Genomic DNA, 19,007 nt, shown 5'->3' with positions numbered 1-19,007 from the left:
CCATATGTAAGGAATATATTCCCATATCAAAACTATAATACGTAGGCGGAGCTTAACGGTTCAATAACTAGCATCCGGATAAATTACAGCGTTTTTTCACTTAATATCCCGCATGCTAGTTATAGAACGTTGTCTTTGACAACGTGGTTAAAATACGACCCAAGTGATTGAAACTATACGGTCGTACTTTGTTTTGCTATTTCAGAGAGGGAAATCCTTATTTAGTAGCTTAAAATGTTATTAATATTGAGCTTTGATGGGTTTAAAAGATTCTGTATGACACCATGGATACAAATCGATGTATAAATTCAAGACGGACGTTATTCCATGTACAAATACAAGGAGATACGACTATATTGCATCGGGCCCTCGATTTGAAACCTTGGCATCACGAACTAGACTTGGAACTGTTTACAATATTGATCAGGATATTATATTTGCTTGATATTGAGACCATGCATAAACAGCAGGATTGTTAATATTATAAATGACACGGCGACTTAAGTCTCTCTATTACGGAATTTCTAAGAAATATAAGTGGTTTTATGTTCGCGACTTTGTACAAATCAATAACGACAAAGTGAGAGGCAGTAAAGGCATTGTATGATTTTTAATACAATGATACACATACCATTATCTATATAACGAAAGTCTCCAAGACCGCTTTCTGCCCTTGTTTAATAAACCAAAAAAATCAAGTTATGAAAGAACATAATGAGCGCTTAAACGCGCTTTGCTATTTTTACAAATAGTTATTATTGCTTTATTCACTATCTTAATTAAACTCTCTAAGGACATGGACGGCCACTTCCAGTCAATATATATTTAATTCAGATATCTTATACTATTAACTTAGTAATAACGTCTGAGCTGTTTGCACTCGCCTGCATTAATGAAGTAGAAAATAGACACAACTAATCTTAACATTTATTCATGATGCACAACGACATTTTATTAAAACAACAATTAAGGTAACAGTTTCACGAAGTAGATTTGTACAATCTGTGTGAAAATGGGTTTAACGCCATTAAATAATACAAATAGAAATGCAATATGTTAATGTCAAATACTAATATAATGATAACCCCATTTAACTTTAATTATAACTGGAAATAAAATACCATTTCATGCATGATATTGACTGTAGGCTAAGCCATACACTGTTGTCAGCTTCAATGAACTCATAAATACAAATGTAAGGATATTCCCAGTTAAGTTTAATTATAACTCGAAATAAATATCATTTCATATTTACTGTAAGCTATACAATACACTGTTGTCAGTTTCACTAAAATTTAACATATAATGAATGCCAACAGATATAAAATGAATAATGCCATAATCTCAAAATGTCATTCACATAAAAATACAACAACATCACGATACTGACACTCCAATGTAAGCGTTATTTTTGATTATATTATGATTCTATTTCATATAATGAATAACCTATGTCATACCATGTGTTTGTTTATTTATTATTTATTTGTAGTTAAGATGATGTACTTTGTACAAGTCTTAATAAAGTATCTGTTCTGGTCTGTTCTGTTTATTGATGACGCCAATGAAACTATGTATCTACGTCATTGGAGAAGTCCGAGCACCTGAAGCGGATGTAAAGGTTCGTCTGCTTTTCTAAGATTACAATGGGGGAAAAACTCAATAAATAACAAAACAAGTGGTCTGGACATTTCCAAGTATGACAACCATAAAATGTTTTCAAACAATGTCATCAACCAAGATGTCGACCTAATACAGTTATAACTTTATCTGGCAATAACAAAATCGATGATTTGTTATCTTTGGAAAACAGATTTATGAAGGCTGAGAATCTTATCTTAAAACACCCTGCGCATTTTATCAAACGTTTTTTTTATTTGAAAGAACAAATGTTACCACAAGAAGTGGTAGAATATTGGAAAACAAAAACAAAGATGAAAATTATTTCGATGGATTAATGAAAGATGGTAGCGTGCGACATTGAACAACGAAGGTTTGGGCTCACTACGGTTCTGGTCTAAAAATGACTTAGACTTAATAACTGTTGACTTGTCCTCAATCCTGATGCAGGACATGGACTTGTAAACCTTGGTCACCACTTTTCTCGATATATCCCTCTAGTTGACCCTCTTCTGCCCCTTCTGTGGTGATATACACTGTGTTCCCGTCAGCTCCCAACTCCGCGTAATGTTCCATTACCTCCCCTGATACTTGAATCACTTGTCCAGTTGTCACCCTTGAATCAGCATCTTGGTGTTGAATTACCTCCCCTGACACTTGAATTACTTGCCCTGTTACCTCTTCAGTTGCTGTTTCTGGATTTTGAATTATCTCCCCTGACTCAATCAGTTGTCCTTCTTGAATAATTTCCTCCCTGTCTATGTGTAGTTCATTAGGAGTTTCAATAACTTCTGCGATTAAATCTGGACCACTCCTGAGGTGACTTTGTCCAATAACCTGTTGAAAATTAGCCCCCGATGTCTGAATATCTTCCACAGAAGACTGAATTACCTCCCCTACATGTTGAATAACTTCCCCTGTTTCCGAGACAACTAAAATTTCGCCACCTGCTGCAACCATATTCTCCTGAAGAACACCACTAACTACATTTCTAATGTCTGATGCACTTGACACTGGCAAAGCAACCCTTTCTAGTTCAATTATCTCCCCCTTGACTTGTTCCATATAACCCTGAATTTCCTCCCCTTGTCCTGCATTATCTTGATCTACAATCTGAAGAATAAAAACCTGACCATCTGGTCCCTCTATTGTTTGAGGAAATCCATTAATATTTATTGTACCATCGTTTTTCAACACTCCATCAAGTGCCTCCTGAGTGATATTGACAGTTCCTTCGTTGTGGGTATCATGTGATATCTGGACCGCTGACTCTTGATGGGGGAGAATGTAGCTATCCTGGGGTACTATAAGTTCTGTCCCAGCCCCAGTGCCATCCTGGTCATCATATATGAGGCCCTTATCTTTAAGAATCTGGAGATGAGCAGACGTGGCGGTCCCGAGGGCGAGGCATTGCAGGGCCTCAGCTGCTTCCTGGGGGAACATCTCAGTTCCACTGACAACCTGCTCAGTAGCAGTGGTAACCTCAGTGACATTCTCATCTTCTACTAAGCTTTCATCAACATTTCCCACGCCTTTCTTGGACTCATTAGCATCATAGACCTCTCTTACATGTTTTTGCATGTTGGCCACATAATCCTTGTCTAATAACAAGTCAGTGTCAGATGGATGCTTACGCTTGAAGTGACGAATCAGAGTGTGCTTGTGGTTGCACTTGGTTGAGCACAGGGCACATACATAGACCATCCCCGAGTGGTGAGACTGCATATGACGTCTCAGATCTCCCATCATTTTAAACTTCCTCGCACAATGCATACAGTTGAACTTCTGAAACGGCTTATGGTCATGTTTATGCCGACTCAGCTGATCTGGGAACTTAAAAGACCGCACACATAACTCGCAGGAGTAAGTTCTCTCTTTGGAATGCGCGTGCATGTGGTTTCTAAGGTTACCTTTCTGTTTAAACTGTTTTCCACACTCTTTACAAGCAAAGAGTGTGGCGTCCTTGGAGTGAAACAGATTGGTGTGCACTGCAAGGCCAGTCCTGGACTTAAACAACCGGCCGCAATCATTACACTGAAACTTGTAGATATTATAATGAACACCAGAAATGTGCTCCTTAAGGTACACCTCGAGATGAAAGCGCTTCTCACAATGGGGGCACTCATACTTTTTATCACCATGTAGAAAAATATGCTTTGTCAGGTTACTCTGCGTCGAGAAAGATTTCCCGCACTGCTGGCAGATAAACGTTACGGCATCGCTGATCTTCTGAAGGATGGGATGGTTTTCTGGGTCAATGTTCTCACCAGTGCAGGTCTCTAGGTGGCGGCGGGCCTGTACCATCAGGTGGAACTTCTCCCCACATCCGGAACACTGGTAGTTCATGCACTCACCTTCCTGTGAACATGAAAAAGCACACTTACAATGAATAATGCATACACTTATATATTAAAAGCTTTCCAGTGGTTTATAGGGATTTATCAGTGAAAAAAAGAAAGAAGATATTTCACAGTTTGAAATATATTTCACTGTTTCAAACTCGTGAACACCAAAAATAAATGTTTATATGCTCGCTTTTGGTGATCACTCAGTGAAATATATTACAATCTTACAATGAAACCAACAATTATCCCGTAAATATTTGACCTCGTAAACATTAAAAGTGAATATTTAACTTGTGGTTTTAAAAAAAATAAACATTAAATGTTCAGCCAAGAAAATATCATATGAGTAAAGTTTTATGGAATGCAATAAAATTGAAATCACAAGGAATTTATTGAGCTCAAAGAGTTTTGGTTATTAAAAAATAACTTTCCAAGTATTGAGTCCATTTAGCAGGTAGAAATCAGTACTGATAACCTTTTTGTGAGGCCATGAGTAAGTACCACTGGTGTGGCTGAAACCCACAAAATCTTGACTAAGAGGCCCACACCTGAGCCACTAGACCACTCTCACCCACCAGAAGATGCGCTGTATTTGTGGCATACCTGAACATGTTTGTTGTAAACAGTGAGGGACTTGAAGGTTCGACTGCAGGCTTCACACTGTAACTGGTTGGTCACACCCGGGCAGTCGTGGTTTGTAAGCTGACTTTCCCCAGTAAACCTGAATTAAATAGGAAAGGTGAAGAAATGCAACATAATGTTATTTTCTTCAGTGTAATGTAATAGTCTTTAATTCCTTTTGGACTTCTGTCAATTATTCCTGTCCCATTTCAGAGGAATTTGAAACTGTCCTCTGTGATATGTTACAATATGCATTATTAAGGCAAGTTACCCACTGTTTACTGTTTGTCACCCTTCTTTGATTGGTATGTTTTACACTATTACACAGCCAGATGAAAGGCATCTGTTTCCCACATCAGTTTCCTACTGTTTCTGGCACACCAAGGGTCTCATGTAAGTTTCATGGTTTCCGGAATTTCTCACACAGGTATGGATGTGTGTGGATCAGATAATGCCGCCTGAAGGATCTTGCAGTCACATACTACTGATTACATAATTTCTGCTACCTCATCTGTGTGGTATCAACCTAAAGGTCTCATACAAGTGTCTAACTGTTTCTGGCAAGTCTCACACTACCCAGTGAGGATGTGTATGGATCAGATGCTGTTCTCTGAAGGCACTGGTCATCACAAACTGCTAGTTTCATATTATATAGTGCTTTACAGGGTACACCGTATAACCTGGTCAAACCAAAGGTCTCAAACTAGCTTCTTACCGTTTCTGGCAGGTCTCACACTGGTGCGGATGTGTATGGATCAGATGGTGTTCTCTGAAGGCTCTGGCCGTCACAAACTGCTGATTACAAATGCTACACCGCCCCATCCCATACAGTCGGATCAAACCAAGGGTCTCACACAGCAACCTGTAAAATGAAACAGAACAACTTAAACACTGTTTGTCCAAGTTTTTTAGATTGAAAAATACTATGCTTTTATGTGGTAAAATGAGATGAGATTGAGATTGAAAATTTGACTTCGGTATTTTGGTGATATTGGGGCCGGAGTTGACTGTAAGACTGTATCAACATTTAACAAAACGTCTACATGGGGTGTAATGGGGTGTAATGGGGTGTAATGGGTGTAATGGGGTGTAACATTCATCCATATCTTCAGTTTATGTTTGAGAATTAAGGAATTCATTAGAATGAAGTGTTTTCATTAACATTTTACATGATATTTAAGGGACATTATTATTATTATTTATAAATTATTAAATATAACAAGAGCTGTCACATAGACAGCGCGCTCGACTATTCCGCCGCTTTTCAGTGTAAGGATTGAAAAGTTTTGGCGAAACATGCATGGATCACTTTTAGATTAGATTTCAATGCAATACGTGATGTGCGGAGATATTAACATAAATGTGGTTACATGCAAAATTTTAACAAGAATTTTTAAGTGTAATAATAAAGGGCCATTATTTGCAAAACACAGTTATCTAACTTGATTATTCAATTAGGTTGGGTGGTTAAATACCATTGTATAAAGTCTCAAAGCAATACATCGAGTAGTTGCTGAGATATTATCCTATGTGTGCTAACATGCAAGACCTTAACCAGAATTTCTAAGTCGCATAATAAAGGGGCAAAAATGAGTTATCTTACTTGATTAAATAAGAAGGTTAAATGGTTGGGAGCCTGTGTGTAAAGTTTCAATGCAATACATGATGTATTTGCTAAAGCATTGACTTAAAAGTGGTTACATGCAAAACCTTACCAGAATTTCTATGTTGAATAAAAAAGGGGCCATTATTTGAATTTAATGCAAACTAGAGTTATCTTACTTGGTTATTTAAGTAGATTGGATGGTTGAGTACCATTTTATAAAGTCTCAATGCAATTCATTCAGTAATTTCTGAGATATTAACCTATGTGTGCTTGCACGCAAAACCTTAACCAGAATTTCTAAGTCAAATAATAAAGGCCTATTATTTGAATTCAATGCAAACTAGAGTTATCAAACTTGGTTAATTGAGTAGATTGGATGGTTGAGTACCATTGTATCAAGTCTCAATGCAATACCTCAAGTAGTTGCTGAGATATTAACCTATGTGTGCTTGCACGCAAAACCTTAACCAGAATTTCTAAGTCAAATAATAAAGGCCTATTACTGGCATTAAATGCAAAGTAGAGTTATCAAACTTGGTTAATTAAGTAGGTTGGATGGTTGAGTACCATTGGATAAAGTCTCAATGCAATACCTCAAGTAGTTGCTGAGATATTAACCTATGTGTGCTTGCACGCAAAACCTTAACCAAGGAGTGACGCCGACGCCGACGCTTGGGTAAGTAGTATAGCTCTCCTTATTCTTCGAATAGTCGAGCTAAAAATATGCTTCAATTAACATTAACATTAAACATGTATGTTCCCCAATAAAATTAAGAACTGACCTATGATATTCAAGTTCCTCCTGACTCGGCAGATTTCGGCCACATTTCTCGCACGTGTGTTGGTTAACATGCATCTGTCTATGAAGCTGCAGGTAGTACATGGACTGGAAACACTTTCCACACTGACCGCATGAGTAACGACCAAGCTGAGGAGAGAAAAAATACATGGATGTACTTATTTATAAGTCAGTTAATGGCTGACATGGATTAAGTTGCTTACTTATAGGAGTAGTACATTTGCAGTCTTCATTAGCATACATTTTTAATACATGTCACTTGACTTATACTTTCTCAAGGCAGGAAAAATCCAACATTTCATATAATTTGTTACAGCCAAGGTTTAAGTTTTACAGTATCTAACAACACCAAGGTATAACAATATATCATCTTTATATAAGATAAGCTAAAAATGAACTCTATTTCAGTATATTCATATTACTTTAATATTAACATGCTTTAACTAAACAGCATAATACCATACCTCTTCATTGTTGGCATTTGTTTGACACTGATGGACCTCAAGATCATCTGCCGTGGCAAATATTCTGTCACACTTCTCGCACGCCTTGGATTTACACTTGGCCTTGTGGCGCTCCAGGCCCCCTTCCTTGGAAAATACCCTGTGGATATAGATGGAGAAACATGTCTGACTTGGAAAATATCTTTATCATTATTCACATGCCTTCAATTTACACTTGGCCTTGTGGCGCTCCAGGCCCCCTTCCTTGGAAAATACCCTGTGGATATAGATGGAGAAACATGTCTGACTTGGAAAATATCTTTATCATTATTCACATGCCTTCAATTTACACTTGGCCTTGTGGCGCTCCAGGCCCCCTTCCTTGGAAAATACCCTGTGGATATAGATGGAGAAACATGTCTGACTTGGAAAATATCGTTATCATTATTCACATGCCTTCAATTTACACTTGGCCTTGTGGCGCTCCAGGCCCCCTTCCTTGGAAAATACCCTGTGGATATAGATGGAGAAACATGTCTGACTTGGAAAATATCGTTATCATTATTCACATGCCTTCAATTTACACTTGGCCTTGAAATAGACAGAAATATTGCAAATGAAACTTCCACCACAACTTCTGCATCTTCAATTTGTTTTGTTTATTTGAGTTAATCAAGGTCTGCCTACTCCTTTTGGCTGTATATTGGCTTGATCCCACTGTGACCCCATCACCATGTATAAGTGACATGAGATAGAAATGACGGAAATTCCCAGTCAAATCCAGATAAAAGAAGGCTTGAAGAAACTGAATGAGATACAAGTGATCACGGTGCGAGACCCTAGACCTTTGCAGAGACACTCTGGTTCTTTATCATGCTTGATGAAAAGCACTGATACACGAGATACAACTTTCCTGGGTTTAATCTGTATGGAGAACACTAAGTAAGGGATTTACTGTTACCATTTTTAAAGTCTTTGTTCATCACAAATGTTTTATTCTTCTGGCATCAGAATGCAGATGAATATGATCAAAGCTATCGCTGGTTTAAAATGAGTAATAAATACATGTTTATTTACACTGAAAATCTACTTCAAGTCCTTCTTGTTCACCATGGGAACAAAGGTGAGCCTTTCACAGATTTCACACTTACAGATTTGAGTATCAAAATAACTCGTAATTTCTTTATACTGAAAAGCTAGTTTTACTAGTTTGACATATGATATCCATGCCCCACTTAATCTAAAACCCCTTATAACAGCATCAACTTCAGTACACTTTAGGATACCGTTAACTATTATTTATTATGGAAGATGAAGTTTAAGTATGTTGTTTGGCTAAATAAAATAATATCTGTTATTTTAGCGGACGCTTGCAATCAGTCCAATCACATTGTAGTGGTAGGTCGCAGAAGACACAATAAAACTAAGTATATCCTAAGTTAAGAAAAGTATTAAGTTTAGCCTATAAGGCCAATATAAATTAAGTGCTAGATTTTCATCCATTTGTGTTTAAAAATGGGGGAGGGGTGTGACATTTTTACCTTTATTTTTTAATGTTCTTAGATGACATGTGGAAATTGATTGAGTTGTTTTCATCAAATAAAAGATCGGTGTTAAATCGATTATGTACATATATAAGCAAAGCTAATGAAATAAGAAATTCGCTTATAAATACTATCCTTTAATTACACTTGTTTGTATTAATATGTTTTGTTTCTGTATTATTTGTATTTATTTACCATCATTTTGTGTTATAATTATTTGTATGGATGAGAAACAATATGTTTAAATCCAAATAAATCATCTTCCTGTTCTGTTCTGTTCTGATGACTGTTTCACCGTTTAATATGAGTTCATGTTTTTTCTTAATGAATAAGAGACCATAAACATGTGTTTCTAGATGAACCACATATATGATCTCAACAATATTTCTTTTTTACATGTGATTGTTATACATATGATTGTCACCGTAGGTATGCATAATTATAGCCATAAATGCCCCCAGACAGTACTTGACCGATACGGAAATATAGGCCCTTCTTCAACCTTGTTATTTGAGTCAAAAATGAAGGGGTAGCAAAATGAAGGATGGACGAGGATGAAAATCTTGCAATTTATTCATAGTTGCCTTACACTGATTTTTCCGGAGATATTGGGACTTGGTATGAAGTAAGCCAGCTTACCTATGACAGACCTCACAGTACAACATCTCATACTCATGGGCCAGCTCCAGGCAACACTTGAGCACATGTTTCTGCAGTGAGTCCTTGCGTGAGAACGTCTTCTTACACTTGTTACACACAAACATGTCCGTATGTATCACCATGTGACGGTACAGGTATGCAGCCGTCTGAAAAGACTGCTGACAGACATCGCATTCAAATTTGTTTCCATTCTTTTTCTCAATGGAAGAAATCCCATTCTTGCGTTGTTTCGATGTAGATATTTCCAAAGTTATACAGGATTTCCGATGTTCCAGAAGCACTGGTAGAGAATCAAATTCAGCTCTGCAATTCTTACAAAAGCCTTTGTCGTTCTCACTATGAGCAGTGAAATGTTCAATTGCATGAATTTCCTCATCAAAAGTTTCATAACATAAAACACATCCATACTTTCCATCCTCTGTCTCCTCGAACATTACCACCATTGATCCCTTATCCTCCATCTGTGGCTTTTCTTTGACTGGACCACTTTCAATTACATTAACAGACCCTTCCATCTCACTTTCTATTTGTACTTCATTTTGACTGCTTGACCATTCACTTTGATCTTTTCCACTTTCATCTTCAACAGCGGAAGTAATGACCTCATCTGTTTCTGCATTACCAAGATTTTCACCCTTTGTAGATTGGTCATTGTCTGAAACACTTGAATGTCCTTCGTCATTTAAATGTGACAGGAAAGTGTCCTGGTAAGTGTTATTTTTGTTTTCCAAACTTTCAGCTGCTTCATTTGACACAGAAACTGCAGAAAAGACTTGTTCCAAGTTATCAGCAGCAGTTTCAGCATTACTTGAACCATGATCTAATTCATTCTCTACTTTCGTATACCCAACCACTGTATCTTCAGCATGAACTTTTCCTGAATCATCCACCAAAACATCCGCCTCTGCCACCATCTCCCTATAAAGATTACCAGTATTTTTTTCATCTACCACCAACCCTCTTTCAACACTTGCCGGATCAATTCCTGTGGATTCCAACTGAACAGTTTCTCCATTTACGAACACAACATTACTAACAGTAACACCATCTTGCTCTACTTCATCTACTTTACCAATGTTCTTATGATCTTTAACCCCTTCCAGTGCTTTATCTGTATCACTATCTCTAGGAAAGGTGATTACTACAGTGACTTTATCCCTTTTCTTACCACCATTGTCTTTCAATGCTTTCAAACTCTGTGAGACCATCTGCTCCGTTAGTTTCCCTTCCTTATTGCCCTCCGTTCCTTTATCTTTTGCTTGGAATTCTCCATTTCCTTCCAACTTTATCTTTTTTGGTCTTCCTCTACCTCTTTTCTCTCTCTGATCATTTTCCAACACACTTCCATGCTTTTCACTTTCTATATCATCGTCCTTCTCATCAACTTCTTCAAACTCATCATCTGAATTTTGTCTTTCTCTTTTTATCGATCCTGTGTAAATATAGTCTGAATCAAACTTGCTGTGTTTTCCCCGCGTACTTCTCCTCGGCTGTGACCTTGATCCGACCTCAATCTCCTTCTGTGGAGAGTATTCATTGTCTCCTCCTTTATTAATTTGAACTGTAACTTTAATGCCACTACTTGACTGGTTCCGTACAGCGTGTGTTGAGGATAGAGTGGGGCTCTCTGGTGTTCTGGAAGAACAGAAAGCATTAAGTAATAAAAGTACCGGTATTCAAAATTTCAAAGTTAGTAAAAAACTGTGCAAGAAGAATTAGATGAAGAAAAAAGCATGATAGATAATAAATCAATTAATAAAGTTCATTGATTTGAAGTGTTCAGACCTAAAAATATATTAAGTTTAGTAGGGCTTCCATTAAGAATTTGAAACTGGAAGAATAAACTTCCTGTCCATCAATTTTGAAAGTTTTACACTGAAATGTGGAAGTTTAAATCTCCCGAAAACAATATCTTTTTCCACTATTTTTCAATTAGTATGTTAAAAATCAAGTAATTTGTAACTTTAACTTGCCAAATTCAAAGACTTATATTATAATAAATTATTTTACCTAAAGACTGATTGAAATTGTGACCATAAAAGTAATATTGACACAAGGTTTGAATATTTTGAACTTCCAAGCCTTCTACTTGGTTTTCTTCATAAATATGGAAGTTTTTGTACTTCCAAGGAATCAATTTTGGACTTTCTAAGGAGTAATATACTTCCAAACTTCCTTTCATGGAAGCCCTGGTTTAGAGAAAACAAACATGAACACTTTGTATATCAAAATTCAATTATTATCTTTTTTGGTAGAACTATCAAAACAGTGCTTCAGGGCTGTTCTATTTAAAACATATGACCCATCCCAGGAAGGCACGTTCAAACTGGAATGTCCCGCTTTGGTTCATCAACATTAAATTGTAAAAAAACAAACAGGAACCTCCCTTCCCCCTTAGAATTTCTTTATTTGCTTTCCTAGTGTTGTAGGTTTAAATGAAATGGCCCTTACGAAAATAAATACAGGTGACATCACATTTATACAAGATGCCCATACCTGTGCTTTTTTATGTAGTTGCCCGCTGTTTTCTTGACCCGGAGTTCACCTTCAGTGCCAGGGTCTGAGGATTGAAGGTCACCAGGTTTCGAGACATGTGATCCTGGAATTGAAAACACAAATTAATGTCAATGATACTACATGTATGTTCATCTCAGAGGGGTGAAGGTCACTTATAGTTCGAATATGTGACCCTGGAAGTGAAAACACAAATTGATAGCGATGATAGTTAACCTTCAGTCATGAAGGTCACCTGATTTCCAGACAAGTGTTTGTTCATAAAAGTAAGTAAAATAACTCAATTTTAAAAAGTTTTAGAAAGAGATTCCTTTAATGCAAGATCAACATCTATTTAACTAAGAGATCACAAAAGCAATATTTTCACATGTGGCACAAGATCGGTTTCGTGATCATGAGGGAAATAAAATCAATCTCACACCGTAAGTCATCTATGTTTTGTTTTCGTTTCTTTACTGGTTAAGATGTCAACATTGCTTCTGTTTCTTTTTCTGTTTTTTTTTTCAATATACCCAGTAGTTGGTATTGACAAAAATCCTGTGACAAAGCAGAACATTGTTGCATCATTTAAAAAATAAAATCAATCAAGCAGAATGTACCCTACCTTACGTTTAAGCATCGCAAACAATATCTTTAATAGCAGTGAAAAGAACAGCAGTAGAAATAACATTGTCTTTTTTTTAAAAAGTAATGAAGAAATTTTATTATTTTGATGAGATATTGATTGTGTTTCAAGCCATTGCCTACCTGCAGTGCCATCGTGAAAAGAGGCACACTACTGCTGTTAATCATTCGCTTAATACTTCAACAAACAAACGGAAAATCATACTCTTTTTCACATACCTCTGGTCTCTGGCCTCGGGTGCTTTCTGGGCCTCCCGGGCCGTCGCGTGCCGATTTTCTCCTCTACAATGGTATTCTTCACATGTGACCGGAGATGCTGCACCATCCCAGACTGTGAGGCAAAAGTGTTTCCACACCGAGGGCAGTAAAAACCCTTCGTTATTTCACCCGGGGGTAATGACCCAACCTCCTGAAAAAAATGTGATCACTTGCAAACTTAAGCTTTGCAGTGTTTTTTTCGGACTAAATTTTTCAAATCATCACTGAGTAGAAAGATCCTAAACCACAGACAAGCTCTCTTTCTGAAGTTCAGAATAAGGCCACATTTAATACATACTTTGTTTAGTTCCCCAACAGACTAACATATTACAATTAGCATTATTGTTGATTTCTATGGGAAAAAAAGCTTTTAAATCCCAAATTTAGACAAAACAGCAGATTTTCACATTGAAAAAACTGCTGACTACCTCCCCCAAATGGTAGGAAAATCCACTGTCTAATCTTACAACCACTCACCACTTGTGGTACCTGTTCTTCATCTCCCTGGCCGTCTGTTTGCATTTCTTCAGTCTCCACTTCATCCTCGTCCACCAAGAGTTCCGAGGTCAGAGGTTCTATACGGTGACCCAGTAACACTGCAGGGTAAAAATATAAAACAATGCAGTTGGAATAAATATGTATACTATGTAAACATAGATGACCATTTTATACTTTCATACTTCTATAAGCTTAATTAGGTGGAAAGCTGGTATTTTATAAAACCTCCCTCGAGTCAGTTCCTTTGGAAGAAATCAGTACCAGAGTCAATTTTGAGTAAAATAAGAGACCATGAGAAATTAATAATTCAATCTGTCTGTTTGTCTGAGTGTCATTCTCAAGATTACCCTTTTCCATCATTAAAACAGAGGCTTTATATTGTTACCCATTTATACTGTTAGGGGTATTTTACACCAAAAACGGTTGGCAAACAAAGGCGAATATTATTTTTTTAATCACATGATATAGCATTCTTGATTTAGACATGTCATGATGTGTGACATCAAGATATCATTCAGCATGTTTGTCTTATTTTCTTTCAAACAATTGGCAAAACTTGACAATTATTAAACAAGAGTTATGGGTCTGCCATAATTATGCATATTCATCACCTTACCCTGTCTTTTTCCTGAAGACCAGCTAAAAAATGTAAGTGCACCATTACATCAACTACTTTTCACTACTTCATTACACCCTAATGTAAGGACCGCGAAAAATTGCTTCAAAATTTTTCAGTTGAAATTAGTATAAGTTCCACAAGAAAGGTCCGTGGTCAGAATGAACGCATGATTTCATGGATCAAAGGTGAACAACTGTACTACCTCAATTAATAAAGTGCTTAATGTAATCAATCTTCAAGTTTATTGATACCTTAACACAGGTAAACTTTCATTGTACGGTACCTCTTGAAACTCCATCCGGCTCCCGAGGTTTGCCAAGTTTCCTAGCAAGGTGAGGGGCGTACCAGACCAGTAACTCCTCACCAACATCTATATCCCTGTAATACAGCAAACCTAGAGTTTAGATTTCACAATTGAATACATATAGAGGTTGAAGATCTTGTAAAGCACTGTCAGCCTCCTGGGGCTTTGCCAAGTTTCCTAGCAAATAGAGGGACATATCAGACCAACAACTGCTCTCAAACATATAATTAAAAAAATTAAAAAGATTACCTCTTAGAGTCTGCCACCCATATTAGACCTATCTGTTGTGGTGAGACACACCCAGAACTTATCTTACCTTGTGGTGTTATAAAATATGTTTGATCCTAGCTGGTAGGCAATACAGTTTTTAAACTCTGGGGGGTCTGCTGCCCAAGCAATTACAGTCAAACCCTGTAGGCTTGAACTTTAGTCTAAAGAAATCAGTGCTTAACATTCAGTCCGAGCCAACGAGGGTATCGAGCCAAGCGAGTTCTAGCCAACAGGGTTTCACTGCTCACTAATTTTTATCAGTCAGGTTGAAACACACCGCCATCCCATTGACGTGAAAATCGCTGTACATGAATGTGTCTCACCTTGTTGTATTATAGAAGATATTGGATCCCAGCTGGTAGGCTATACAGTTCTGAACCTCTGAGGAGTCGGCCGCCCGTACGAGACTCAGCCAGTTACACTCATTCTCATCCGTCGTGTCCAGGCACACTGTCGTCCCATCCGACGTGATAAGCTGGAATGTCAATATACATTCAATGTGGCAGCATTATTATTAGAAATTTAATAATGAATCCTGGGGAAGAACATGTTTTCAAATAATGAATCTTTTGAATGAGCAAGCTTAAATTCTTACACATGTGGTTGGCATCAAAAAAGTTAATATGCCCTGATATATAAATTGAGGAAGCCCGGAAGGCATTTAACAAGAATGTGCTAATTTTGACTACAGCACATAAAAAATAATTAATTTATTGAGTCAGAGATGCAGGACAAAAAGGTAAAATACCTCAGACGCGGTACAAAATGTTATACAAAACTATACCAACCTTCAGCGTAAAGAATCCTGTATCGTCAAAGATATGAGTGGTCCTCTTAGCCTCAAATGGTCCTAGCTGGGTTTTGTTATAAATTATATCCTTGGCAACGACCCCAACCAACCCGAGCCCATTATCGACGACCTCTAGGAAAGGCGGTAAGGTCAGTCGAGCCCTAAGATTAAAGTGTGGGTTAATAAGATTCAAGTAATGTTAGACACTGCAGAAAACAGCCATTGTGCAAGGCAATGGTGTAAGACAAAATAAACATATATATATGCTGAAGGCAGAAAAATGTATTAAGACAAAATATACATGTACATTAATAAACTTTTACCCAGAATAATCTTGATTTTATCTTGTTTTCGAAAAATATTGAAGTTATGAGTCTTGGTACATAGTGTCACCAGCAACATATGTACATATAGTTCCATTAGAATATCTTGGAACCTTTTTTAAATAAAATTAAGACCAAGGTTTAATTTTTTGCCCACAGGCACTACGATGCCGCAAAACCCTAAGCTTTAAAAATCTGATTTTTTATTTTATTTATTTTTACCTTGTGGATAGCTGGTCGAGATGGATAATGGCTGTGTCAAGGCCAAGCTCCGGACATCGTTCAGTCGAATGGGCTTCACCACACACATCACAACCTACAACAGATATTATGTTAGACTTAAATTATCATGGCATGTTTCAACATGTTTTTTTCATATTTATTTCTTTGTTTAAATATTGACCAAATAACTTACAAATATACATCATTGTTACATTTAGTATCAAACTTTGCCATGTTAACAGTGCCATGTTAACAGTTTACTGATTTAATAAAATAACATGTAAGTGCATGCATATAGTGATTTCTTCCAAATACTCACAGCCAATCAAATCCATGGGACTTCAACAAACCATCCACAGCTCAATTGTACTGCAATTGGCCCAAAACCTATGGCTGATTAGAAGAACAGTAAAAACATGTTGGTCTATTGGCTTTCTTGAAATGTTTATTGGGTTATTTAAGAATAATATTTTCGACGGCCATTTTGAACCAAAATTGTAAAAGAAATGAATCCAATAATCAAACCAATTTTTTTATCCAATTTCTGTTACTGAAATCGGCCCAGCACAGTCTGAATCGGTCAAAACCGAAAAATTGTCGGATTAGAGAAGCCCTGGTTTCGAGCCTTAAATATAACGATAAACAGAACCAAACATAAACACTTCTTCTGGGATCTAATACAAGGTTCTGATTTGGATCCAAATGCCGGCAAAATATGGCAGTTCAAATGGCTCTTTGTCCGGTTCTCTATGGTAAAAAAAGAATAAAATAACTGGTGTTACATTTCCTGGCTACTTCTCTAAGATATCATCTGCAAGACATTAAAAAAGCAGATCTATATATTATTTGAAATTTAACAATTGGGTGTTCTTTTATGATTAACTTTTTAACTAAACTTTAGATGAATAACTCAAATTCAACTCTATTTCAATAAAGTTATGCAACCTAATTTATGTTTGTTTTGCATACAATTAGATTTAATGTCATATTTTTTTTCCAGTAACCATTGGTAAATCGCTTAATGTACGGTTTGCAAGAGTCCATATTAACAGGTGCTATTGTGTTTTCTGATGATTTTTGTTTAAGAAACTGAGAGGAACATGAATAAGGTCCCAATGTTAAAAAACTTTCCTTTATGCGCATTACTGTAGCAAGGTTAGCACCAACACCACCAACAAAATGGTTACGATTGGACTAAATAGCTGGTCAATCAGGCTAGTAGAATAGCTGGTTACAAAAATGTAGGATTATGAATTGAGTACAAATCCATACCTAACCACATAATTATATATAATATATAGATATACAAGAAACATAAGCTCAATGAGCTATTGTCATTTTATACACTTTAAACCAATAAATTGCACCTAACCTAAGAATGTGTGGAAATGCTGCTTAAAAATTAGCACCAGTTAAACCCCCAAGATAAGTTCAAAGAGAAAATGAAACTGAAAATAGAAACCAGATTCGACGGTTGTTTAAAATGAGAATTGCAAATGGCGGAAAATGTTCTTGAAAATTGACATCGAAAAAAATGACTGAATTCTACAAGTTGCGATAGTTTTTCCAGTACACAACATATATTTATTAATGCTGCTTTTCGATAGTATGTTCTGTTAATTTTGGCATTAATTACCTTCGTTGTTTCCTCGTAAAAGCTAGATTGATTTCTTCTGGAGATATTTTTCGCCTAAAGGAAATGAACAGTAAGCTGCGCATGCGCATTGCAAAAGACAAAACTGAAAGTAAACAAGATCTTGCGAAATACATTGTAGGTTGGTTATTCATCAATACGGTAAAATGAATTTATCGTTTCCTATTCTATTAACAGGTAACTTTTATAGTTACTCTTAATAAAACGATACTGTTAGAGAATTTAGCTTTATTAAAAAAAAATCGACACCTTACACTTCGTACCACTATTATTCGCACCCTTTCTTCATATAACAATATTAGCCTATGTTTTTATGTTTCAGAAGAGCAGCAAAGAGCGTACAAGCAAATATGGGATTTTGGTCAGTATTGAGAAGGCCCAATAAACTACAAGATCTCCCAGACTCAAGTAATGTCAGAGGAATAACTTGGTACTTTACAAACACGAGAGGACAGATTCAATTTCTTCACACAATTGCTGTCTTATATGTCATAGTGTTCTGTTTTCTTGTGTGCTGGGCATCTGTTACCTTGGGGTTACCATTGGTCTTTGAAGACTCGCCAACAACACTCAAATATGCTCAAGCATTTATGATATACCTTTGCTTCTTCATAGAAAGCAACTACATTTTGCTAAAGTTACGAGCAAAAGATTCACATGTTTTGAGGAAAACAAATGGAGACCTACCGATTGGAAGGATAAGTAATGTTTTAAATGAAAATCAAAACAAATACCATGAACAGTCTCCAGAGAATGAACATGAAAGAATCAATTCCTGGACACAATGTTCACACTGTAATATCCAAGTGCCGCCCCGTGCAAGGCATTGCTCTATATGCCAAACCTGTGTTTTGAAGAAAGATCATCACTGCTTTTTCACTGGCTGCTGCATTGGCTTTTACAACCAGCGCTACTTCATTAGACACTGTTTCTTAGGGATTATAGGAGGAACATGGGGACTGTATAATCTAGGAACATACTTATCCATAAATTATGCTGCTTTTTTCAGTTTTCAAGTTTATAAATACTTCTTACCTTATTGTGTATTATCGGCTATGCTAGGATATGTGTCAATTTATGAAGTGTTTTTAGTGCTTCTGTTTTACTGCCATATAACAAGCACGGCAACATCTTTCTACTATTTCTGGTGGCAATTATTCATTATATTACGTGGACAAACAAGCTATGAGTTCATGAAAAAGAAGAGGCTGTATAAGGATGACTTTTGGCCCCATATGCGGTCTGTGTTTGGTCCATACTGGGGCATTGGATTTCTGTTTCCTATTTCATTCA

At 36.6% G+C, this 19,007-nt stretch overlaps 2 protein-coding genes across 10 annotated transcripts in view; one reads left to right on the top strand and one right to left on the bottom strand.

Annotated features, from left to right (window-relative positions):
- Positions 1-924: 924 nt before the first annotated feature.
- On the bottom strand, positions 925-17,765 carry LOC128206110 (uncharacterized). 5 transcript variants are annotated; one of them, XM_052908307.1, is made up of 15 exons: positions 17,697-17,765; positions 16,380-16,453; positions 16,061-16,154; positions 15,514-15,676; positions 15,049-15,200; positions 14,435-14,529; positions 13,512-13,630; positions 12,996-13,185; positions 12,135-12,237; positions 9,618-11,273; positions 7,456-7,594; positions 6,975-7,120; positions 5,302-5,448; positions 4,569-4,686; positions 925-3,978 (listed from the first exon to the last, which is right to left on the bottom strand). In XM_052908307.1, exons 2-15 carry the CDS (start codon positions 16,393-16,395, stop codon positions 2,056-2,058), a joined length of 5,061 nt encoding a protein of 1,686 aa, XP_052764267.1. In that variant the 5' UTR covers positions 16,396-16,453; positions 17,697-17,765; the 3' UTR covers positions 925-2,055. The 5 variants fall into 5 exon arrangements, with proteins under 5 accessions (XP_052764267.1, XP_052764271.1, XP_052764272.1 ...); XM_052908311.1 differs by having other exon boundaries at positions 13,524-13,630; XM_052908312.1 differs by having other exon boundaries at positions 15,514-15,647; positions 17,697-17,756.
- Positions 17,766-17,772: 7 nt separating this feature from the next.
- LOC128206109 (probable palmitoyltransferase ZDHHC24) overlaps positions 17,773-19,007 on the top strand; it is a 2,336-nt gene continuing 1,101 nt past the window's right edge. Inside the window, exons 1-2 of one of the 5 annotated variants that reach the window (XM_052908303.1) lie at positions 17,773-17,831; positions 18,037-19,007. The exon at positions 18,037-19,007 is cut by the window's right edge and continues 1,101 nt beyond it. In XM_052908303.1, coding sequence (XP_052764263.1) covers positions 18,065-19,007 — 943 coding nt within the window. In that variant the 5' untranslated portion in view covers positions 17,773-17,831; positions 18,037-18,064. Of the gene's footprint in view, positions 17,892-18,036 lie in introns of all 5 variants that reach the window. The other 4 variants (XM_052908302.1, XM_052908304.1, XM_052908306.1 and 1 more) reach the window with 4 other exon arrangements.

Source organism: Mya arenaria, chromosome 10 (assembly GCF_026914265.1).
Source record: "Mya arenaria isolate MELC-2E11 chromosome 10, ASM2691426v1".
NCBI classification, from domain to species: domain Eukaryota; kingdom Metazoa; phylum Mollusca; class Bivalvia; order Myida; family Myidae; genus Mya; species Mya arenaria.
The sequence above is the reverse complement of the archived record's forward strand: the minus strand, read 5'-3'. Positions and strand labels throughout refer to the sequence as shown.

Excerpts from the sequence above, each read along its gene's own strand:
- LOC128206110 (XM_052908307.1), bottom strand. Across the intron at positions 15,677-16,060 it reads CTCGACCAGCTATCCACAAG|GGCTCGACTGACCTTACCGC; the intron begins GTAAAAATAAAT and ends CTTTAATCTTAG. Across the intron at positions 15,201-15,513 it reads CAGGATTCTTTACGCTGAAG|CTTATCACGTCGGATGGGAC; the intron begins GTTGGTATAGTT and ends TTGACATTCCAG.